General features: G+C 52.2%; 7 protein-coding genes across 9 annotated transcripts; 5 read left to right on the top strand and 2 right to left on the bottom strand.

Annotated features, from left to right (window-relative positions):
- Window positions 1–1,962: 1,962 nt before the first annotated feature.
- On the top strand, window positions 1,963–2,442 carry TrAtP1_003932 (uncharacterized protein; the record flags this gene model as incomplete). The annotated part of the gene is made up of 2 exons (XM_066112088.1): window positions 1,963–2,237; window positions 2,368–2,442. 2 exons carry the CDS (start codon window positions 1,963–1,965, stop codon window positions 2,384–2,386), a joined length of 294 nt encoding a protein of 97 aa, XP_065968171.1. The 3' UTR covers window positions 2,387–2,442.
- A 9-nt stretch (window positions 2,443–2,451) lies between these two features.
- On the top strand, window positions 2,452–4,274 carry TrAtP1_003931 (uncharacterized protein). The gene is made up of 4 exons (XM_014083609.2): window positions 2,452–2,792; window positions 2,945–3,065; window positions 3,322–3,472; window positions 3,539–4,274. The coding sequence occupies exons 1-4, from the start codon at window positions 2,570–2,572 to the stop codon at window positions 3,689–3,691; spliced, it is 648 nt and encodes a 215-aa protein (XP_013939084.1). The 5' UTR covers window positions 2,452–2,569; the 3' UTR covers window positions 3,692–4,274.
- Window positions 4,275–6,690: 2,416 nt separating this feature from the next.
- On the top strand, window positions 6,691–11,243 carry TrAtP1_003930 (uncharacterized protein). Its single transcript, XM_014083607.3, has 2 exons — window positions 6,691–8,760; window positions 8,889–11,243. Exons 1-2 carry the CDS (start codon window positions 7,504–7,506, stop codon window positions 9,900–9,902), a joined length of 2,271 nt encoding a protein of 756 aa, XP_013939082.1. The 5' UTR covers window positions 6,691–7,503; the 3' UTR covers window positions 9,903–11,243.
- Window positions 11,244–11,560: 317 nt separating this feature from the next.
- Window positions 11,561–12,304, bottom strand: TrAtP1_003929 (uncharacterized protein; the record flags this gene model as incomplete). The annotated part of the gene is made up of 3 exons (XM_066112087.1): window positions 11,561–11,954; window positions 12,012–12,155; window positions 12,240–12,304. The coding sequence occupies 3 exons, from the start codon at window positions 12,302–12,304 to the stop codon at window positions 11,561–11,563; spliced, it is 603 nt and encodes a 200-aa protein (XP_065968170.1).
- Window positions 12,305–14,046: 1,742 nt separating this feature from the next.
- Window positions 14,047–17,468, top strand: TrAtP1_003928 (uncharacterized protein). 2 transcript variants are annotated; one of them, XM_014083605.2, is made up of 2 exons: window positions 14,047–16,016; window positions 16,907–17,468. In XM_014083605.2, exons 1-2 carry the CDS (start codon window positions 14,342–14,344, stop codon window positions 16,921–16,923), a joined length of 1,692 nt encoding a protein of 563 aa, XP_013939080.1. In that variant the 5' UTR covers window positions 14,047–14,341; the 3' UTR covers window positions 16,924–17,468. The 2 variants fall into 2 exon arrangements, with proteins under 2 accessions (XP_013939080.1, XP_065968169.1); XM_066112086.1 differs by having other exon boundaries at window positions 14,047–17,468.
- On the bottom strand, window positions 17,449–20,388 carry TrAtP1_003927 (uncharacterized protein). The gene has a single exon (XM_014083604.2). The coding sequence runs from the start codon at window positions 19,329–19,331 to the stop codon at window positions 18,066–18,068; it is 1,266 nt and encodes a 421-aa protein (XP_013939079.2). The 5' UTR covers window positions 19,332–20,388; the 3' UTR covers window positions 17,449–18,065.
- Window positions 20,389–20,449: 61 nt separating this feature from the next.
- TrAtP1_003926 (uncharacterized protein) lies at window positions 20,450–22,879 on the top strand. 2 transcript variants are annotated; one of them, XM_014083334.2, is made up of 2 exons: window positions 20,450–20,902; window positions 21,037–22,879. In XM_014083334.2, exons 1-2 carry the CDS (start codon window positions 20,603–20,605, stop codon window positions 22,531–22,533), a joined length of 1,797 nt encoding a protein of 598 aa, XP_013938809.1. In that variant the 5' UTR covers window positions 20,450–20,602; the 3' UTR covers window positions 22,534–22,879. The 2 variants fall into 2 exon arrangements, with proteins under 2 accessions (XP_013938809.1, XP_065968168.1); XM_066112085.1 differs by having other exon boundaries at window positions 21,009–22,879.
- The last annotated feature ends 103 nt before the right edge of the window (window positions 22,880–22,982 follow it).

The following is a 22,982-nucleotide window of genomic DNA, read 5'->3' as shown; positions in this document are numbered from 1 at the left end:
CGCCCTCGAACAGGCGAGCTGAAGGGACTTGTGGCCGAGCGTGCAGCAGTAGCTGGAGAATTGTTCGGCTCGAAGGAACACGGTAGCGGTAGCGGCAATAGCGCGGTGTGATTATTTGGCGGTTATTGGCAGGCAAAAAGGCTGTTAAAGTAGTTGAGTGTAGGTAGGATGGATGGATGGGCACAAGAGCAGGCGGGCGCCTGGTGGTGGTGGCCGCGATGAGCTGATAGGCCGCTCGGCGGTGCGTCAAGGGCTCGGGAACCTGCGATTCTTATTCTTCTGCTGGTCCTCTGCTCCTCTGCCTTCTGTTTAAACTCTGTCGCCTGCAGCCTTACTCTCACTCGCAAACAGGCTGCTGGCGAATAAGGACGCGGCGTAGCACTGGATTATGCCCGATGGAGACGCCTAGCTGACGACGATCAAAGGGCCAGACAAAGCAATAACTCGTGTTAGTGTCGGTTCGGTAGCTAACCCTCCCTTCGGTTCGCTCTAGTTGCCGCTTTTCGATGGCCAGGCCGGTGGTGTCCCAGATGTGGTTTAGTAGCTGATGCTGATATCCGGTCTTGCGCTGATTGTTGCTCGAGGACTCGTACGGGTATACACATATGCAAGTGCTTATACATATATGTACGTGATGAGACGGGCCAAAGCTTAGTAGCAGCTACCTAGGTATGTAACTTGCCGTTGTCGTTGGTTGAGGTGAGGTGTATGAGTCGGGTCGTGCGGGCTGTCTTTTGGTATTAGTAGGTGGTAGAGCTTTAGGCTGCAGCTTTATATACAAACTTTATGCTTTGTTGCCTTGCCTGTTCCGGGCCGTTTTCGACAGAGGCAGACGCAAGGAGTTGAGCAAGGCAAAGCCAAAGAAGAACAAGGCAACGCGTAGCGCGGACAGATGCACAATGTTACAGAATATGGATCATTTCAAATCTCCATTCGAAAACTCGGCAGCAAGGTACCCGAGCCTCAGTTTTTATACTCGCTGCCGGTAGCTAAAAATACCGAGACTCTAGTACGGAGAAGCATCGATGCTTGCTTCGTCTTCTGACTTGCCTAGGGCGCGCGAGATGGTGGCCCGTACCCATCTCTTGTTTTACACCATCCACACCCCCCCTCTCGCTGCTACATACAAAGAAAAGAGGGAGGGGGAGAAGCGCATAGGGACCGGGTCGAGCGTGACTTGGGTTATCAACCGCGTCCCTCGCTATAAACCTGGGGCCTCTGCCCATCGCCCACCGTTATGAACCACCGCAGTGTCTCGCCTGGTCATGCGTTCCCAGCCCTTCCGCGAACTAGATACCGCTCTGGCCACGCGGTCATGTAAGGCACCGGTTGCAGAGGTCAGCCACGATGTCGATGACGATGACGACTCTGCTTCTGCTCTCTTCTGCTTCATTCTCCAGGCTCCGCTCCAACCGTGGCGGTGCTTCTTCGTGTTGGCTGAGCTGAGTGCCTATCGGATACATACAGTACGCATAAGCTAAAGGTAGGCAGATCAAGCCAGGTCCAGGCACGCTCGCCAAAGATAACCAGACTAAATGTGTCTGGGTGTGGTGTACACGGAATACGGAGTACGGAATACGGAGCGGCAGGCGCTGCAGCCAACTCAAGCCTCATCCGGCCAACTGCCCAAGGCAGGTATTTGCCCTCTCACGATAGGCTGCCATTTCAAGGAAGCGATCAGCACGGAAATAAAAAGAAAATAGGCCTAGGTAAACGCCTTTTGCTTTGATGGAATGCCAGAACCTCTCCCCCACGCTGCCATGCCCCATCGCCGTTGCACCAAGACATGCTCGCTTGTGCTCAATGACGTTGTGTCCTTATCGCTATCGTCTTTCTCCATGCCGAGGTGAGCGGCATTCGCTAGCGGCACTCTCACCTTGGGGAGATTTTAGAGCTCGAGCTCGCTGAACCCCAGCGGTGCTACCACCCCGTAGGTGCGCCCTGGCCCCAGTGCTGCCAATCATGTGCCCCCTCCAACGACGTATCGACTCCCATCCCACACCCCCCCAGTTTGGCCCAAACCTCCACCCGTCAAACATCTCGCTCCCGCTGCCAGATTTCACATCCCGACCTGCTCTGGCCATCGTCGACGCCCTCGACCGCTTCGACCGCTGCTCTAGCCCTCCCCCACCATCCATTGCCGCCCGTGCTCATCCAGCGGTACGCGCGGTCGCGATCTCTCCCGACGCGGCCGCTGCCTCGTGCCCGCTTGTCGCCTCACGACAGCTCCAACGCCGGTAGGCTTCTCTCACCCCGTCCGCCCTCCATCTCGCTTGCGCCAGTGTCTCGTCAAGCTACTCTTTCCCAAGCCACATTCTGCGCTTCTATACATATTTGATCATGCCCCCTGACTGACCATGTCTCTAGTGGAGCTAGCAGTTTCTAAGCTTTTAGGGCTGTCATCTATCTGCTATTGTTGATCGAGAGACAAGAGCCCCCCCCCCCCCCCCCCCCGTCCCCCCCGTCTCTTGCCTCTGCCGTTTTACCTCGAGGCTTTGCCGTGTCGATCGGGTGTTTTACTTACCCGCTGCTGCTGCCAACTTTTTGGGATACGATTCTCGGCCGTATTATGGCTTCCGCGGGTTTTCGAGATTCCATCAACTCCCTGGGCTGGAGTCGTCGTCAAGATGCGCCCATCACAACTTCACAACAGTCATCTGGCCTCTTGTCCTCTCTCCAGAGTCTGAATCCTTTCCAGGATCGTGGATATACGATTCTTCCCACATCGGAAGGTCCTGGAGCACCTCTGCCGGCGCCCAGTCGGCGTGAAGAAGAGGAAGGCTGGTTCGTTTGTGAGTCAATCTGGGCATTGTCCCATCATCCACATCGCGGGCAACCCCCCTGCAGGCGAAAACATGTGCATTGCAGCTCTAGCTCGCACTTACGATGCTGCATGTGATGCAGATGCTACGCCTCGTGGCTAGATGTAGCTAACATGGAGTAGTGAGTCGATGGGACCGCATGCTGGTATTTGCCTTTTGCAATCTCGCTGCCGCTGCCTGTTTCGTCATCTGCTTCACCCTCTTCCCTGTCCTGTCTCTGAGACCACGCAAATTTGTGATTCTGTAAGTCTTGGATGACGTCGTTACCTCCCCTTGGCAATTGCTGCTCGCCCACCTTTTGCTGCTGCTTCGACCCCTCTGCTCCCCAACAATCCAATCCTGACGCCTGCCACACCACTTCACACATGCATGCACACAATATATGCACGGCCGGAGTTCTCGGTAGACGGTATTTGCATGAATTACCTGCATGCGTCTATACCTGCCGGAGCCAATACCCCTTGTACGAGTAGTTGCGCAGCGCTAACCCCCCACTTAGATGGACGGTTGGATCGGCACTCTTCCTGGCATCTTTTGCTGCCATAATGGGACCTATGAATTACATCTATCACCTTTTCTCCGCGCCTAGACTGCCCTTTACCGCTGCCTACTTTGGATCCATAGCAATGACCCTCGTGTTTGCTATCAAGGTATGTTGAAACTCCAACGAGCAGGAAAGAGGAAGCGGAAGAGAGAGGTATGCTAAAATAACAAAGGTCCATAGCACCATCCTTACCCTTTTCGCGTCTTTGATTCAACTTGCTGCCCTGCTTTGGTATCTGGTCAGCTATTTCCCGATGGGCTCCACGGGTTTGCGCCTGGCCACTTCGTTCGGAGCAAGACAAGCGACTGCATGGCTTTCTGGGTAAGTGCTGGCCAATACATGTTAGCAAGCGGGGTTCCATCATTCCACCGATATGAAAGTGCTCCCCATGATGCTCCTCTGATAGGATTTTGTTACTTTATTTTATAATGCTTATGGATACATGTATCATGTGAGAAGCCTAGCTAGAGCTTCAAACCATTTCATGAATAGCCGGTTGCTGAGAAACGGCCCATTCTGGCGACGTGCGTAAATCTGATAAGAAACATACCATGTATAATCTAGAAAACTTACCGATACCCGTTGATCACTTTCATGCATAAGAATAAGTGCCCTCCTCTGGGGGCTACTGATGCATAAATCTCCCCGAGTATGGACTAAAAACACGGCACATCTCATCCACGTGCCGAGAACTCGCACATAGACTGGCAAAATGGGTCGCCAGCAAGAGGTCACCTGCCATATCAGAGGCCTTTGAGTATAGCAGCAGCCGGTAGGGGGCACGGTTTTGATTGGCCATCTCGACTGTCCTCTGCGCTCTGTACCACCCAATATCCCTTTGATGGGCTGTCATGCTGGGTGATCCCCCAGGTACTAGTACGGTATAACAATGGAATGAGATGCGCAACACGCCGGTACCTACCTTAGCAGATTCTTTGCACATCGAATAGGAGAGGTCGCACGTCCAGATGAGCATAAATTTAGTGCTACTAGTAGAGTTTTTGCAACGTGCCAGAGCGGCGCGCCGCTTAAACGCCGTTTCTGTCTCTGCTGGTCGTTGGAGCGCCATCTCCGAGTGCCGCAACTCTGACATACGTCCTGCAGCCTAAAGGTAGAGAGGCTGGTATGCAGATTGTACGGTAACAGCGGCCCATGGCCATTTCGCCAAAGGTAGCACTACATCAAGGTGGCCCAGACAAAGCGCAAGCCACAGTCTCTGCCATGAAGCAAACAAATCCTTAGTACAAGTATACGGCTGTAGTATGTAAGCGCCGGAGCAGCCACATCCGTAAGTTCCTGTACTGGGCTGGAAAGGGGGACGAGGACTCCATGGGGCACTTGCGCAGATGCGGAAACAGGAAAAACAGAGCTGAGATGAGCCTGCTGCGGCCTGCTATTCAAGTTGCCCTTTTTGTGACCTGGTATCGCTTTTGTGACGCCCGCAAAAACAGGAGGGTGGGTGGTCAAATGTGCGCTGCAAGCAAGAATCGGCCACTACCTAGGTATGAGACAGGGCGCCTCGGCAAAGATGACTCTTACGATGACTGCGGCCCACGTATTACTCGTAATATGGTAGGCCAGGCAGGTTTGCTGTATTACTATTACTACTAGAATTAGCACAGGTGGTAGCATTTGCGTCTCACCAAACGTGTTCCTGCTTGTGTGCTCCTCCACATTAAAAGTACCGCTACCTTGTCATGGGGCGCATGAGAGATTTAAAAAAGCAGGCACGGCAAATGCCAGGCTTGATGTACCTTGGCTACTTGAGTAGTCTTGAGGGGGGAGAGAGAGGAGACAGGCATGCCAACCATCGCTGACAGTTCCGGTTTCTACTCTTGTTCTCCTACGTCAAAAGAAGATTTTAAAAAAAAACAAGTGCCCGCCAACTATGATCGATCGCGGGATATCGCTTGTCGATAAGGGCGATAAGGGATAAGGAATACCTACTCGTCCAAGGGTATCAGGAAAGATGTACTAGTAGTAATGGATCGAGAGCACCATCCATGATCAAAGGACAGAGTGTGTCGCGATAACGCGGGCGATCTCCCGGCGCGGCACACAGCCTGTTGATCACGGAAACAAGCAAAAAAAAAAAAAAAAAAGGACAGGCTATGCACGGCCGCAAGGAGAAAGTCGAAAGCCTCACCTTTTTTTCCGGGTTGCCAATAGGAAGGACTGCCCACAATCAGAGCTGCGTGCGACCCGAGCGCATGCCCCGGACAAAACGCAACGCATTCCCGCGGCTGAAGCGTCCCCCCAAAAGGAGACTGGACGCTTATTATTGAGAGAAACATGGTTGATTGAATGCCTTGCCTTACAGGCAACCTTGCCGCTTGGCCCTTGGTCGCTGTCGCTTTTTGTCAATGTGCCCCCCCGTACGTACATGTACCGCTACAAATCACAGCCAAGCCACACACAACTTTAATGGCCCTCCCGCACTAACGACGCATGTCTCATGCCGGCGCCTGGCCTCTAAGGCCTGCAATTCGCTGCTGCGCTGATGTAGGTTCGTATCCGGAGCAGCAAACAAGTCTCCTCGGGGGTGGCATGTAGCATGGCAGCTGCAAGAGACGAAGTGTAAGAAAGTAATAAAAAGTGAAATAAAAAGCAAAAAAACAAAAACAAAAAAGAAGGTGCTTATTTACTCAGCTCGTGGCCGGGAGTGCCTGGCTGGGCCCTCGATCCTTCCTCTACGGAACAGAACAAGAACACTCGACATCTTTCTCTCTCTTTCTCTCCCATAATTTTTTCCTTTTTTTTTTTTTTCCTTTTCCCCAGTATCGAACGCGCCTAATAAACCACCACCACCGAATTAACCCGATTCTTCGCTCGGCTGACTTTGCACAAGCCATATTCATATTCGCGCATTTCCAGTCACTCCACTTGCAGCGAACGATTTTACATTATCCAGGTGTGGGCCGCAGAAAAGCCCCCAAGGGCTGCCCTCAGCCAGACAAATAGAATTGCATCATACTCGCGGAGCAAGGGCTATTCAGTTTTTGTTCTTTTTTTTTCTTTCTTTCTGAATTGAATTGAATTTTTTTTTCTGGGCTCAAGGCGTCGATACTACCGCTAGCTCGGGACCGTCAGCGCTCTGACAGCGTGTTTCCATAGGTCCGCCGGGGCCAACTTGCACGCAGTAATCCAGCACCAGGCCGTCCGCTGGAGACCGCTGTAACTCTTAGGCCGCCCAGCGCTCCGCTTTCAGGACCTGTCCTGGGTCCCAAAAAACCCGCCAAATCCGCCAAACCCGTCTGGGCGCCCTATCGTCTGGAAAGAGAGGGGAACCAAAAAAAAAAAAAAAAATTTATTATTCACACAACGAAAAATTATCAACTTGCCCTTTTCGTTCTGCGCTCTGTGCCCTCTTCATTCTTCTTCACCACCATCTTGCCCAGTCAATTCTGAAGAATTGCCGCGCCGGTTGGCCTCTGTTTGACCGTCTCTCACAGGCTGCGCCGCGTCCTGTCCGGAGCGCAGCTGGGTTTTTCGTTTCTTTTTCTGCCCTGCATTGCCCGCGTGCCTCGCTGCAGCAACTTCTTCCTCTTGTACCCCGGTCACCCTCGACCCTCAATCCGGCAGCCTATTTTGTCACCTCTCGCTCTCCCTTTGGCTTGGGCTGGCTGACTTGTGCTCGGCCTGCTTCTTTGTCCTTCCACTCAGACGTGCGACACTTGGGAGCTTGAGTGCGCGACTGCCACCGCCTTGAGGCGCCTTTTGCCGACCGGCCGCCTCGTGTGTGTTCTGGACCGATTCTTGTTTTCGGGCCCCTCCGCCACTACCGACGTGATCTTGATCCCTTTGCCTGGGCTCAAGAGACGACCGTCCCGCTTAACAGCTACGGATATTATACGCGATTGCTTCTCGTACTGAGAATCATCCACCGCGACAAAAGAAATTAATTGCCCTTGGTCTCCTTCTGGGCTGTGTTTCTGGTGCATCATTTGCGTCTTCAGACACGCCAAACAAATTTCTCTAGAACCTCTTGCCTTCTAGAGAATACGTCTGACCGCGGCCAAGTGCGACTTTGGGACTACGCCGAGATTTCTCACTCTTAAATCTGTGAAAGTCATCAGCCTCTACCAAATCATTTCTTTTTCTTTCGCCTTTCCCTCTCATCTTTCGGTTCCATCAAAAATGGCGACCGCCTCAGCTTTCTCTTATGCGCAGGCCGCCAAGGGCCAAGGCACTGTGCCCTCAAATACCCTCTCTGGACAGCCTGTTCAGGACTCTCAGCCATCTGCAACCGCGCCCAAGGCTAACACAGACGTCGAAAGCGCGACCGAGTCCACTGCCGCCGTCCGAAGCGCCGAATCCCCTGCCAACGCAGGAAAGCAAGATATTGTCAGCACTACTGGTTCCGAGGTCGAAGCTCGATCCGAGGATGTCCAAGAGACGCGCCGCGAACCTGTGCGAGATGATGAGTCTAGCAGGTTAGATCGCCCATGGCGACGAGGCGACAAGGGCACGAGGTCCTCGAGTACTACTACACGATCGGTCGACGAGCAAGACTCCAGGAGGCCGCGGAAGTCTAAGAAGTCCAAGGCGACAGAAAAGCAAGCCAACGACCAATCAGCAGCGGATAAGGAGCAGGAGCCTGAAAAAGAGGCTCCCAAGGTTGAGCTTTTCGAGGCGCCCATCCCATCTGTCAATATATGGCGGCAGCGGGCGGAAGCGCAGGCCAAGACTAAGCCATCAGAGCAAACAACCAACGGCGTGTCCAAGTCCGACGTGCCCTCCAAAGCGGCTGAGAACAGTGTTCCCGCCGCTAGCCAGCGTGACAGCGTACCAAATGGCGTCAAGGCCCCTCGGAAGCCGGTCGATGCCCCTCGGCCTGAGAGGAATGCCAGCCGCGGCTCAAGGGCAGCAGACAAGGATGCCAGCAAAGGCGAGATCCCCCCTTCAGTCGCCGATACAACAGCTTGGCCCACTCCTGAGACGGCCATCAAAGAAGACAAGAAGAAGCCCGCCGAGAAGGGCGATCGTGTTGAGAAAGATGCCTCAGAAGATGGATCTCAATCAAAGCCAAGACAGAAGTGGGTTACGATGGACTATGTGCCAAGCGTAAACTTCGAAACACAGCTCCCTCAGATGCGCAACTCTAAGCCTCGTGGTGGAGCTAGAAGCGCCAACGGTCCCAGGGCTACGGGGTCAGCACACGCCAGTGACAAGGCCACCACCCCCGTCGCCAACCAAGGCAAGTTCAGCGAGAACAGCAACGGCAACAACAGCAACAAGGACCGCCCTCGTGATGGCGCCAACGGCCCGAACCGAAATGCTTCTGTGCCTCAAGCTACCAAGCGAGCATCGACAGACATGTCCATCCCACGTGAGCAGAGGAAAGCTGTGAGCCAACCCGGCGCCGAGAAAAAGGATGCCGCATCTAACTCTAATGTAAGTAATTCATGATCAATAGCTGCTATTGAGGAGGGGGTGGGAAGAGGGAAGAAGGAAAAAGGCCTCCATGCCGATCTTACTACTGTTTTTTTCTTGGAATGATGTACTAATACTTTTGTTTTAAGGAGCAGGGTCATGCCGTTCGTGAACGAACAGAAACCCGCAATGATAGACCACGAGGCGCATACCGCGGACGTGGCGCACACCATCCTGCCAATACTCAGCACCAGCATACCGCCTCCAGCTTCTCTTCATCTGGCGCGATGGGCGGACGAGGTCAAGGTCCCTATAGCCCGCCAGCTAGACAAGGCGGCCATGGTCAGATGTTTGTGCCGAACCAGAGGGGTGGCCGAGGCGGTCGAAGCAACGCTGGAAACTACCATCGCATGTCTCTCCCCAATGGATCAACACGCATTCCTCAGGTCCAAAATCAGTTTGGTTCCTTCGAGTATACAGTGGCACCGATGGCGGCAATGCCTTTCCAGCAGCCCTACTGGGACAACATGCTTGTACCAGTGCTGAAGAGCCAGGTCGAGTACTACTTCTCGATCGAGAACCTGTGCAAGGATGTCTATCTCCGTGCACGAATGGACTCTCAAGGTTTCGTGCCTTTGCATTTCATCGCCTCTTTCAAACGTGTGCGAGATCTCTCCGCCGATATTGCCATGGTTCGTGCGGTTTGTGAGCTTTCAACCGAGGTCGACCTCGTCGTTGGCGATGATGACGTTGAGCGTGTGCGACGAAGCGAGTCGTGGGAGAGCTTTGTTCTGCCGATGGATGTCCGAGAGGACTTTGCCAAAACCCATGGGCCGGCTCAATTCACATACAAGAACCGAACGGCACCTGTGCCGATGCCACCGCATTTTAACGGAATGCCTGTCCCATTTGGCATGGCATCGCCACCTGCCTATGCAGCCCACGTTGAGGCCCCGTTCCAGCAACTGCCCGACGAATCCATTGCCAACCAAGGAGTTAACGGATACGTAAACGGCCACATGAACGGCTTTGCTGGCGCTAGCCAGCTGTCGGCTGACGTGCCCGATTTTGCTCCTACAGGTATCCTTCCGCTCGGTGAGGCTGCGGTAAACGGACATGCCGAGATCCCCGTTGAGGCAACAAACGGGGTGCAGAACGAGTAAATGGTGCAGCAGAGTGTTGTACTTTACCCTGGCGGCGCTGTGATTTTCGCTCCTGCTAGCCGGTGAAGCTCTCGTTTATGTTTTCGGGGCGGATAGCCTTGAAGGCACCTCCTGCATATTTGTTTCTTGTTGCCGAGCCGAAAGGCTCGGACGGCTTGTCACGGCAGTTCCTTGGCCGGTTCGGGCGACAACGCATTTTAACGATTTCTTTTTTTCTTTCGTCACAGTTCTGCCTGGCTATTCTTGGCTAAGGCTCGGCAAGGGAAACGGCAAAACAAAAAAGCGTTGCAACTGTGAATTATTTGAGGATTTTTGGCTTTGTAAGGGATTCGTTCTCTTTTTTTTTTTACCTTTTGCATGTGTATATATGCGCAGATGAAGGCGGCAGATGGCAGAGATTGGGGCGTTTCGCGATCCTTTAAAAAGGAAAGCACGACAAAAAAAGGGGTGGAAAGATACCCCTGGAGATTTCATTTTGGGCCTGGAAAGTACAACGCAGCAAAAGCGTTTTGCACTCTGGTTTGGGATTTCCCTTTGATTTGGTAAAAGAGAAAAAGAAAGAAAAAAATCTGGACGAGAAGAAAAAAGCAAGGCGAGAGAAGAGCTTTCCGGGAGTGGGTATGAAATAGAGCTACCGCTCGAGAGCGAGGGCAATGGAAACCTTGTGTTGAAGCGGGAAAGCTTATCCCAGCCATCGTGACTCTGGCATGGTCTGCGGTAGAGGACCGATAACTTTACACGCCTCCGGGGCTCAAGAGAAAGTTTGATTTCACAGCATTTGGATTACAACTCACCAGTCTTGCAATTGTTGGGATCTCGGAGGGGCTTATGAACTGGCGATACATGTTTTTTGCATCCCCAAGCATTAGTTCGACATGCGATCAGCTACCATGCTATTGATGAGAAACGCACAAGGATTTCCATAACGATCTTTCATTCACTGTTATCATTATCAATTTTTTTTTTTTTCGCTAGACAACCGATGGTCGGATACACAAAAAAAAACATATGAGGCAAAACCCGAAAAAAATGAAAAAGCAAGATGATTACGAGCAAAGAATTTACAAAAAAAAAAATCGCTCGAGGGCATTTGAGTTGGGACTTATTAATTTGGTAAAAATGGTTGCAAAATGAAGATTTTTTTTTTCACATCTTTTTTTTTTTCGATTTTTTGAGTTCGTATTTCCGGGAGGGTTGTTGTCTTTTTTTTTTCTACTCAGGGCTGGATTTGTCCCTGGCATTTTGATGCGAGACAGCGTGGTACCATGTTGCTGCAGATCTGTTCAATTTGTATGATTAGGATTCAAGAATAATACAACCCAAAAAAATTCAGTCATCGAGTCATTTAAGGAAACACGAGCGTTCTCTACGTCCTTTCACACGTATGCTCATGTATATTATTAACGACTTTTGAGTATGTTACCTTGGCAGCAGCTACATAAAATTATATCAATGTGAAGATTATGTGTATAGCATTAAAAAAAAAATTCTTGTCTATGATAACTATCCTACTTTCCTCTATCCTATGAAGTTTATCTGCCATCCGACTGACTGCCTTTGCTGCATGTGAGACGAATGCTTGCCCAGGAAAGTGTCTACCTAAAAGAAGGGGCAAAAGTAGAAGAAAATGCTGAGATCTGATAGAATCTGTGCCAAAATCACAACGCCATGGCTAACCCGACAATAGCAATGAGGCCAGCAGCGGCACTGGTGAAAGCTGTTGGCATGGAGGCTGGGTTTGCCATTGAGGATACTGCAGACTGTTTTACGAAACGAGGACCTATGAAGGGGATAGGAGAGAGATCGATAGAGGTGGAAGCGATTTGGGCTTCTGCGTCTTCTGTTGTCGTAGTCGTAGTAGTCATAGTCGTTGGTGATGCCGTTGGTATTTCTGCTGTTGGCAACGGCGTAATTGGTGGAAACGAGGTTGATGTTGCAAATGGTAAAGATGGTGTAGCTGGCACTGCAGATGTTGTTGTCGTAGTGATTTCGATGGGCGCATCAGTCTCGAAGGGCACCTCGGCTTGAAAAGGCACAGTTGTTTCCGGGGTGCTAGGATATCATTAAACCAAGATCACACAGGTCTAGATTCAATTTTTGATGACTCACAGTGTATCGTCTGGAGTGCTCCCTGCATCGTCATATATACCTTTCGGTGGAGTGATAATAAGAAGCGGCCTGTGTGTGACCAAAGCAGGATCGTCGGAGAAGCCTGGAGGCTGGACTGGCCTGGTGAGGAGGCGGGTCGGATGCCTACGCCCATAATGGAGATGCTTAGATTAGTTGGACTGAAGAGCATGATTTTTTCGTGTCAGATGGAATATGTGAAGGACTAACGGTAAGTTTTGCGCTGAGGCGAGAGAGATTGCAACTAGTATAACGGTGATGGAGTGAGGCGCCATCGTTGGAGTGGCCTAATCTGCTGGAGCAAGTATTTGGTGAATAATCTCTGCGGCTGCTGGATTAACTTGAATCGAGAATGGAAAATAAAAGAGAAGCCGAGCATGATTCCTCGAAACACGTAAATGATCATAACATTGTAGTTGGAATGCGGATGGTTGCTCAGCCGGAGCCTCGTCACATACGTCGTGACATACTCGCGATCTGGTTGCTTGATCGCGCAAAAAAAGTATAACCGCTGTTTTTCAATTCAGCCATTCAATGGTACTATTATTATTTACTGGTATACACAAAGCGGCATTGTATATCTGAGATTCAAGGTGTTTCTTGTGTGTAAGTTCAGCTCGAGGCTGCTATAACGGCGCTAGGCTGGAATAGGGACGGAGACTCATCCCCCTGTTCACGTCTACAAAGAGGCAGAGCTGATATAGGATAAGTACCCCGCCATAACTGAGTTGAATAGCTGCAGTTGTACTTATCGTTTGGTTTACAAGGCGACTCTCACAGTACTACTACTAGTACTCTGTCGTTGGAAATTACAAAGTACGTACCCAGCGAGTGAGCGCAATGCTGCGGGATCCGCTTTGCTTTTGCCTTGCGCTGACATGACGTCATATCCCTCCAAGGGCAGGAGCCCCTCCACCAAGAGCAAAAAGACAAGTGGCTTGCCCGCAGCCATTTTCAGCCAATGAATTCCATCACGAGCCACATCCAAGGCTAAATGATGGCCGAGTCACGGGTGGCTGGGCGTTTCTTGTGGCTAGGGAAAGATGGAGTGGACAAGAAGGCCGGAGAGGGCTGGAGAGCGAAAGCGGGGTCGAAACGTATGAAGAAGAAAAAGAAGGAAAACAGAATAGGTAGAATGGATGGATTTTGGAAAGAGGCGCTGAACTTTGACGGCTTCATGTGGCGCTGAGGCTTGCTCTGGGCGGACGGGTGCCATGGGCTCTCCCGAGAGGTTGTTGAGACAACATAGATGGAGGCTCAATCAGGGACAGCAGTTTTTGGCACATCAGATGACGACCCTGACTGAGGCTTCGTTGCTTTCTGTTGGGTTGTTACATGTTGGGATGGGATAAAAGTCACTTTCGTGCTGAAATACGGCGATAAGTACTACTTTCTTTAGAGCGAAACAAGGCACTTCAGCTCTTGATGCCCAGCTGAAAGATCAGTCTGGAGCTCGAGGCCCAACGTAGAACAGCCTAGAATAGGTAGAAGCTCGGTGCAAGCAGTCACAGGGCGAAATGGGCGTGATCGGCGCGCCCGAGTCTGCTGTTGATGAGAGCTCTACGAGATGGGTAAAACGAATCTCTTTTTGTCTCGTCGATGCGAAGAGGAGGCGACGGCTCAGTCTATCTCGCTGATCCCCTACAGTAGCAGAGCCATCACGTTGAGGTGCAATATCCAGTACCGAAACATGAGGCGCAGCTGCTGTGCCACAGTCGATGCCATCATATCAACGCAGAGAGGTCTGCTAGAGGTCTTCACTGCTAGGCCATAATTCTGCCGCTCAGGCTGCCTCGCCGCGCTATCGCATCGCCCACTCCAGAGCAGCAGGGCAGGCGCGAGGCAAGCAGGTCATTCCGAGGGCAGGCAAGAGCAGGACGCAGGACAGGGGTGTCTGTCTGCTCGCTCCTTCCCCCCGGTCGTGTGTGTCGCCATTACGTCTTGCCCCGCCGCTTCATGCAGGCTCTGTGGCCAAGGTCCCTCCTGCCAGGCCCCAATTCGACAAATATCGTTTGGTCCTGCTTTTTGCAAATCCTTTCTTCTGACTCTTCTCCAACACTGCTTTCATCGTCATTCTCTGCTGCACATCTGCTGAGGTACGACAACGCCCCAAACCAGCAGCACCAACACCAATACCAGCACTCAACAGCGCTGCTTGATCGATTCTCACGCAGTCACGCAATAACCGGCAGTTTTTTTTTTCCACCGCGGCTTTGTGCGGCATATTACACCAGCTACCCCGCCAGCAGCGCACTTACACGTAAAGAAGCATCTTCTGCAGAGGAGACAGCGCAGTCTCAGCTCTCATCCAAATGGCTCACCACAGCCCGCAAGACTATGACTATTCCCGTCGCTACTTGCGCGAGGACATAGTCGATGAACGCGACCCTCGCTACTTCGATAACCGCGAATATAGCGAGTCTGCCCGGAACCGTGACCGTGATCTCGTTCCCCGGGCGGATCCTCGCGACAGCACCGTTTCTGTAGAGGAAGTTCGCCGCGACTTCCCTCCACCTACCGGACGAGACTACGTTCACCAAGATGTGCGCCGTGCTCGTTCTGCAGAGCCTGGCTACTACCAGGAGGATTATGAATATCGCCGCACCTATGGAACCCGCTTGGATGCTCGGGATGAACGTTACTCGAGACATGGCGGTAGCCACTACGGCGATGATGACCGCGACAGGAAGCCCAAGCACAGCAAGTCCATGTCGAAACAAGAGAAAATCATTGCTGCCGTCGCCGGAGCCGCCCTGCTCGTAGGTGGCAAGGAACTCTATGATCGCCATGAAGCAAAGAAGGAGGGCGGTACTCCAGTGCAGCGCAACGCCTTGTCATCGGCCGCTCTCGCTGGCCTTGGTGCATTTGCTGCCTACCAAGGTGCTGAATTCTACAGCAAGCAACAGGCAAGGAAAGACCAAAAGGCAAACTACATTCTCCAGCGTGGCCGTGATGGTCGTCTTGATGAATACTACTCGGACGACGAAGCCGATAGTAGGGAGAAAAAGGGCCACAAAAACTTTCTGGAGAGTGCCTTGGCCGCTACTGGCCTTGGAGCCGCCGTCAAGAGTCTGACTGGCGTGGGCGATGACAGGCACTCTGATACTCGAAGCCGCGGCGGTAGCCCCGGTTCACGAAGCGTTCGCTCCGGCTCCGGCTCCAGAGCCGGTGGAGGTGCCAGCAAGAAGCAAAAAGTTGCCATGGCATCGCTTCTTGCTGGAGCCACCGAGGCCTTCCGTGTCGCCAAAGAGCCTGGCGGTTGGAGAGGAGAAAAGGCTAAGAGAATTCTCACTGCCGCCGCCGGTGCCGCCACTGTGGATGCCGCCCACGGAGCAGACCACGGAAAGCTTGGCCTTGCTGAATCAGTCATTGGCGGTCTGATTGGTAACCGCTTGATCAACGGCTCCAGGAATGATATTGAAGAAGATCGCCGCACCGGCAGGAGCCGCTCTCGATCTCGTGCACGATCAAAGGATGGTCGTGGAGGCGTCGGCCTCGCAGCACTCGCAACGGCTGGATTGGGTGCTCTTGGCGCAAAGAAGGCCTTTGATCGATCCAGGTCCCGCGGTGATCGATCCAGGTCCCGCGGGCGCGACTATGATTCCCGAAGCCCGTCGAGGGATCGCAGCCGAAGCCGAAGCCGCAGTGTCGTAGACAGAGCACGGGATGGCCTTGCCAAGCTAGGCTTTGGTAGTGGTGCCATGGTGGCCGCTGATGATCGTCGGCGACGAAACGACTACGACGACGACGACTACGATGATCGAGGCTCGCGCCACTCTGGCCGACGGGATGATGATCATGTTTACGATGATCCTCGATACCGCCGCCGTGGCCATGACTCTGATCGCAGAAGTCGCGGTGCTTCCCGCGACCCTTCTCGAGACCGTTCTCGATCTCGAGACCAGTCGCGCCGGAGAGGCGGCTATGGATCTGAATCTGACCTAGGAGATTCTGACGAGGATGACAAGAGGGCCAAGAAAATGAGAGGTAAGCAGGTTCTAACTACCGGTCTTGCAACCGTTGCCACAATTCACGCAGCACATGGAGTCTACAAGAGTATGGAAAAGAGGAAAGCGCGGAAAGAAGCTGTCAAGGAGGGCCTACTCACGTCACAAGAGGCCAAAAAGCTCAAAGCCAAAGCCATTATGCAAGATGCAGCTTCGGTTGGTATTGCTGCCATTGGTATCAAGGGTGCACTTGCGGAGCTCAAGGAAGCCCGGGAGATGTCCCATGAGTGCAGAGAGTGGAGGAGTCAAAAAGCCCAACGTCACGAGAAACGGCTGGAGAGACGCAAGAAACTCGGAGAAAGGAAACGATCATCAAGCTGGTCGGCATCGTCGCCGCGAAACAATAGCGGATACAATGGAGACAGAGAAGATGAAACGTACTTCATCGATCGCAGATACAGCGCAGTCTCTCAACTATCCCAACCGCCTCTCAGACGAGACAGCCGTTGAGATGCAACCGTCAACAGCAACTACCTATGCTCAGAGACGCTCCCAGCTGGCTTTTCTGTCTTGGATATTACAAGTCCGTCTTTGTAACTCTCAAGACCAGCACATGCTGGGGGATGAGAGCCACTGCTTGGTCAACAACGCTCCTGCCGTCTGTCGCTCTCTCAAACACTCCTTTGCCATTGGCCTGGCGTAAAACATGATTGCTTTTATTTCCTACGTTGGTAATGGTTTTTGACGGGATATGATTTGCTTACTCATCGAAATACACGGTAACTATGAATTGGGATATGATTTATGACTTCAGACTTCATGTGCTGCGTGGCACAAACTACATAGATTGAGCTTCGAGCCTAGCCTAATGTTTCTTTCAATATGTTTTACTTATATTCAGAATGACTAATAATGATTGATTTGCTATAGATCACCGACGCTATTGATCTCTTGTTCTTTGCGGAGAAAAAGGAATCAATCCGAGAGGAGGGCTCGCTGCAGCTGCGGAGAAGCGATACGCCTAAGCAAGGCCATCATCCGATCAATCGACGCGAGTCAATAGCAATTCATCGGATGCATTAGCCAGGTTTGGTATTTTACATGGATAGGCGGCATATGTCCATGTAAGTCGGCATGCAGCGATGCGGTTTTGATTGGACTCATGGACGATGGTAATGTTGGGTAACGTGAGAAAATCCGGATTTAGGATCAAGTGGGAAGGGATGTGCAACAGCTTCGGCACAGACGGCCCAGGACGGGCACTGGCGACGAAGGGTTGTTGGGCAGATCTCGATGACTGGGACTCTTGGGTTGGAAAACAGGTTGAGGGACGAATTTCTTGGATGGCTTACATTGATTTCCCCGGCTGTGGGTGGCCCAACAAGGCCTCACGCATATTTACGAATCATGACTGCTGACGCTAATGAGTGCTATTACGCTTTTATGTAATGAAAAGATAAAAGACTAAATAAAAACAATGTTTTATGCTACTAAAATGGCTTTTGAACAAATAATCATTCATATCCAAGTCTATTGGGAAGCTGGCTTTTTCCCACGGCGGATGCCTAGTCTAAAAATCTAACGTTCAAACATCCATAATCTATGACATCATCGCGTGTTTGACAGGCACCTGGTCGCATCAAGATCTTGGGTCCTTTTCCATTTCCCCCCTTTCCTGCTTCTATAGCTTGAAACGCCGTATATGCGGCCCGACCCCGTCTTTTGCTCCACCGCCAGATGCCTTGGTCTGGGTGCATGCTCGGTGACGTCGCTGTGCGTCTACTTGTTTTGTATCAGGCACTGCTCGGATGTTGGCAACACAGCAGGCAGCACTGGCATGCTATATGCATGGATGACCGTTTGCGTATGGATGATTGGGGTGTTATATACATGTCTTTTTTGTGATCTGTGAAGCTGTTACATTTAATGTGTGATTATATCAGGCGTGGAGAAATGAGAAGCACGAGTCTTGAGAGTTGCAGTATTGTTGTATAGTATGAATTGCTCATTGTTGTAGTATCAAGATGAAATAGGGAAAAGCAGAAAGATGATAAACAAGCGGCAAAGCAAACATGTGCTGCGCCAGCTCTTATGGCGCCCCTGATAAATCTCCTCCCGTCTGCTTCCACTTCTGCGCCATGGCCATGATGTTTGACAGGTTCTTGGCCTGCTGGTCGTCCGCGGGGAAGACGTAGTCAAAGTACTCCTCGTAGACGTCCTCGTTGTCGCCGCTGTCGTCCTGGACTCTTCTGCGGCGCTTGATCCGGCGTGGCATCTGCTGCTGCACGGCGTCGACGTCCTCCTCGGTGCCGTGCGTGCGTTCAAACGACAGCCAGGCGTTGAGCAGGCTGACGCGCTCTTCCTTGAGATCCTTGTCGCGCATGTTCTTGTGCGCACGCTCAAAGACCTTGCGGGCGCGGGCTTTGGCCTCTTCGCTGATGGGCTGCTCTTCTTCTTCTTCTTCTTGCTCTTCTCCCTCGGCCTCGACGTCGTCCTCGGGAATGTTGATTTCGAAGTGGGCGTAGCTGATCCAGACCTTGACGTGGCCAGTCTTTTCGAGGAGTCGCTCGTATAGCTCGCGTGTTCTCGCGTACTCTCCTTCTTCTTCCTCAAAGTCGATGTAGGCTTTCCAGAGCAGCTCCGGCATGTCCAGCTGCACCTGGCTGACGGCTAGCTCGAAGATGGCCCTCGCGCGATCAAGATCGTCCAAGCCGCGCTCCAGTTCGGCAAATTTGATCCATGTCTGGCAGTTTGTCGGGTTGTACTGAACATGCTTCTCGTAAAGAGTTCGGCAGCGCACAAATTCAAACAGCTTGCGCTCGATATCAACGTATCCATTGAAGATCTTGTCCTTGGGGCACATGCCAATGGCGCGTCCCAGTAGTTTCCGTGCCGCTCCGAGCTCGCCCTGTCGAATCTCGAACTGCGCCGCGAGCAGCCATATTTTGGCAAAGGTAAATTTCTTATGGGGTATCATGTTTAAACACGTAGTGTAGATCTGTCGGGCCCGCTCGACATCCTGGCCCTCGAGCTCCTCCCAAACCGCGTAGAATATCCAGAGATAGATGTATCGGCGCCAGTGCCGCTTCTCTTGAGTCGGGGGGGACTTGGGCAATCGCCCGTTCGTAGACATCTCGGATCCGATCTGCATCTCTGGATGCTTCTTCCAAGCCGGCATAATCGAACCAAGCATCGTAGTTTTTGGGGTTCTCGCGCACTTGCTCTTCGTAATACACTCGTCTCTTGGACAGGACGACATCTTCCACGCCATCCTGATCACCAAACTGCTTTTCAAAAGTAGTATAGGCCTTGTGCAGCAGTCTCGATTTTGACCGGGGCAAGCGGTCGAGGGCATATTTGTAGATGGCTCTCGCTCGCTCGTATTCCTTCAGCTTGGATTCAAACCGGGCATAGGCAATGAACAATTTCTCGTCAACAAATTCATCGCCCAGGGTTTCAACCGCCGTCCCAAACACCTCCCGAACCAAATCGCTTGTCCCGTACTCTTCTTCAAATTTAGCCCATTTGATCCAGTTTCGGGGCTCGGGATGGACCATGGTAAAGGCCTGGAAGATATCCCGGGCCCGGTCATACTCTCCGTAGCGCTTTTCCAGCTTGATGTATGAGCTCCATGCCGCCTCGCTCGGCTGCCATTGCATCCATCTGTCGAAAACCTGTCGAGTTCCAGGAATGTTGCCCAGCATTTCCTCCATGTATACGTATTTGTACCAGATCTTATCAACTCGGGGCAGCCGCGTGACAGCGCGATCCAGGAGATTCCGGGCATGGTTGATGTTTCTCGACTTCATCTCGGCTTCAATGTATCGCATCCACACCTGAATATCGTTGGGGTGGACATCGAGACACCGCTCGAAGACGGATCGAGCACGAGCAAACTCCTTCTGCTCCAGCTCCCATTGCGCATACTGAAGCCAGTTGCTCAGCTTGACGCGATTGCGTCGAACATAGTCCTCAAATTCCTTCCGTTTCCTGCCCTGGTATTCATGAAGCTCCTCAAGATCAGCAAACCGCTGCGTCGGGGCCTGGATCTGAACTTCTTGTCGGTCGACGGCTTCTCGAAGAAGCTGCTCAGCGCTGATCTGGACAGGCGCTGCGGCCTTGTTTTTGACCCTCGGTGGGCCACGCGAGGACTCCATCGTGGGAAATGGTTCGTGTAGCGGCAATCGACAGGGAGTTTTCAGCAGGGCTTTGGTCTATTATTTCGACTTCAGTGGCTGGAGAGCAATCTCGCAGACCAGTGTTTGCTCACGGCCCCAGATGGCGAGATTTCGACTTGAAAGAGCTGCAAGTAGAGACAGCCTGCTGCTAGCACTACTACTAGTAGTACCTAGTCCAACTAACTCGTCTTATCGCAGCGATAAGAGAATCTGCCAAGGCATTCAAGGTGCACGGGCCACCCAGACCAAGGCTAGTCTACTGCGCTGCCATTCGTTTCTCAGCCTCGCAGCTTCATGAAAACACATCGAAGAAAACAAAGGCAGCCTAGCGACCGTATTTGTAATCCAGCATATCGCGCTTCACCCGGCCCAGACGATCTATTTTCTGTTATAGAAGCATCCAGACCATAACAGGACAGCGGGTTTGCCAGCCTGACCAGCCGCCATCATGTCGACAGTCGCCGACGACCTGCTCAACGATTTTGGGAGCTCAGGAGATGAGGCAGACGAGCTGCAGAACGATGGCCTCGTGCTCACAGAAAAGACGACGAATGGCGATCGCGACGCTATGGATGTCGACGACGACGACGAAAACGAAGAGGCTTCCGACGACGAGGCAGCGGGTGCGATGAATGACATGGAGGATACCGAGGCCACCAAGGCAAAGGTCGAGAAGATGCAGCTTGGAGCCGTCAAAGATGTTCGCAGCGTCGCCAGTTTGATGCAGACGCTGGAGCCTATCCTTGAGGTTAGTAGGTCCCTTACTCCATACCCCCGTCCCCAGCATCACCGTCCCTCTTATATATCTTTTTTTGGATGGCTCCGTTTACATCGTTTTCGAGATGAGCAATTAGCCCTGACGTGTTGGCTCGAATACTGCAGAAAATCACCCATTTCAAGTCGCAACCTACCTCGCAGCAGACCAACGTCGGCAATATCGAAGACCATCCCGAGTATCACCTGTTGACACAATCAAACAGCCTCTCGACCATGATAGATGGCGAAGTCGCGTTGGTTCACAAGTTCATTCGCGATCATTACTCGACCAGATTTCCCGAACTGGAACGACTCGTTACGACGCCATTGGAATATGCCAAGGTGGTGGCTATCATTGGCAATGGTCCGATGGACGCGGAGAATATCAAGGCGCTCCAGACCTCGACAGAGAACCCTCTTGGCGTTGGGCTCAAAGCCGTCCTCGACGGTCCCTCGCTCATGATTGTCACGGTGGAAGCCACAACGTCCAAAGGTCATGACATGGTGCCTGAGGAGCTTCAGCGAGTGCGCCAGGCCTGTGAGATGATGATTGCGCTGCACAAGGCGAAGCAAACGCTCACAGAATATGTGCAATCGCGAATGAATATCTTTGCACCCAATCTAACGATCCTCATCGGATCACTCACAGCAGCGCAACTTCTCAACGCCGCCGGAGGTTTGACAGGCCTATCCAAGACGCCGGCATGCAATATCCCTTCTTGGGGCTCCAAGAAGCGACAAGCTGGTCTGGCAACCAATATCGGAATTCGTCAGCAAGGATATCTCTACAATTCAGAAATTATCCGAGGTATCCCCAACGACCTAAAGAAACAAGCGATGAGAATCGTAGCGGCCAAGCTGGTCTTGGCAGCACGAGTCGATCGCATTCATTCCAGTGCTGATGGCTCAACGGGAGAGCAGTTAAAGTCTGCCTGCTTGGAAAGATTAGAGAAGCTTACAGAGCCCCCTCCAAACAAAGGACAGCGAGCACTGCCTGTACCAGATGACAAACCCGCCAGAAAGCGAGGTGGCCGCCGGGCCAGGAAAGCCAAGGAGGCACTCGCCATGACCGAACTGCGCAAAGCCCAGAACCGCATGGCGTTTGGCAAGGAGGAGAAGGAAGTTGGCTACGGCATGGGCGAGGGCACGGTGGGCATGGGCATGATTGGCCAGTCCAACGACGGGCGCATCCGAGGCATGCAAGTCGACCAGCGGACACGAGCCAAAATCGGCGTCAAGAGCAAAGGCTGGGGAGGAGCCAGCACACTGGGCGGCGGCACGGCATCGTCAATCGGAGGCTTTGGCATGGCTCCCGGCATGGATCTTCGGGGCAAAGGACTGCGGTCCTCAGGGGTGGGAACTACTGTTGGCTCTGCTACCGGTACGGCATCTTCGCTGGCCTTTACCCCTGTCCAGGGCCTGGAGCTTGTCGACCCAAAGGTCCGAGCCGACCTCAATAAGAAACGCAAGGCTGAGGAAGACCGGTGGTTCAAGGGCGGCAGCTTCACGCAAGTTGGCAACGGCGGAGGAGGCGGTTTCAAGGTGCCAGAATTGCCGGCCTCTAAGCGGGTCGACACGGGTGCGACGAAGATGGGGCCGCCTCCGGTGCCGAACCGAAAATGATGATGGACAGACAGGAAGAGACACAGAAAGAGAGAGAGAGAGAGAATAAGGGCTGTCTGTTTCTTCTCTTATCTCGAGGGTGGAGGAAGAGAACGGCGGGTCCTATATACCTAAGCCTATTTTCCACACAGCTTTGATTTAATTCGATTCGATTCGATTCAATCATAGTTTGGAGAACGGTTACTGTTATTTTAAAAAGTGGTCTTTCAGGAAGGAATTTTTTATTATCATCGCGGCGTTGTTACCCGCCTATTAATACATGGGCTTGCTTAAAGAAAGAAATGTATATCTACAGATAGATGCTTGCACTACAAATTTGAAATATGCACCTGATGCCATTTCAGTGAACTCCTTTCTCTCCTTGTCCCTCTCTCGAAGATGCGGAAATTAGCAAATGTTTAGCATATTGAACGCTTATAAGAGAAAATCAATATATATACCCTTTTTTG

This window comes from Trichoderma atroviride, chromosome 2 (genome assembly GCF_020647795.1).
Source record: "Trichoderma atroviride chromosome 2, complete sequence".
NCBI lineage: Eukaryota > Fungi > Ascomycota > Sordariomycetes > Hypocreales > Hypocreaceae > Trichoderma > Trichoderma atroviride.
The sequence above is the reverse complement of the archived record's forward strand: the minus strand, read 5'-3'. Positions and strand labels throughout refer to the sequence as shown.

Coding starts and splice junctions, on each gene's coding strand:
- TrAtP1_003926 (XM_014083334.2), top strand. CDS start 20,603: ATGTCGACAGTCGCCGACGACCTGCTCAACGATTTTGGGAGCTCAGGA. Junction 20,903..21,036: donor CGCTGGAGCCTATCCTTGAG/GTTAGTAGGTCC, acceptor CGAATACTGCAG/AAAATCACCCATTTCAAGTC.
- TrAtP1_003927 (XM_014083604.2), bottom strand. CDS start 19,331: ATGCCCTCGACCGCTTGCCCCGGTCAAAATCGAGACTGCTGCACAAGG.
- TrAtP1_003928 (XM_066112086.1), top strand. CDS start 14,342: ATGGCTCACCACAGCCCGCAAGACTATGACTATTCCCGTCGCTACTTG.
- TrAtP1_003930 (XM_014083607.3), top strand. CDS start 7,504: ATGGCGACCGCCTCAGCTTTCTCTTATGCGCAGGCCGCCAAGGGCCAA. Junction 8,761..8,888: donor ATGCCGCATCTAACTCTAAT/GTAAGTAATTCA, acceptor TTTTGTTTTAAG/GAGCAGGGTCATGCCGTTCG.
- TrAtP1_003931 (XM_014083609.2), top strand. CDS start 2,570: ATGGCTTCCGCGGGTTTTCGAGATTCCATCAACTCCCTGGGCTGGAGT. Junction 2,793..2,944: donor AGAGGAAGGCTGGTTCGTTT/GTGAGTCAATCT, acceptor AACATGGAGTAG/TGAGTCGATGGGACCGCATG. Junction 3,473..3,538: donor CCCTCGTGTTTGCTATCAAG/GTATGTTGAAAC, acceptor AAAATAACAAAG/GTCCATAGCACCATCCTTAC.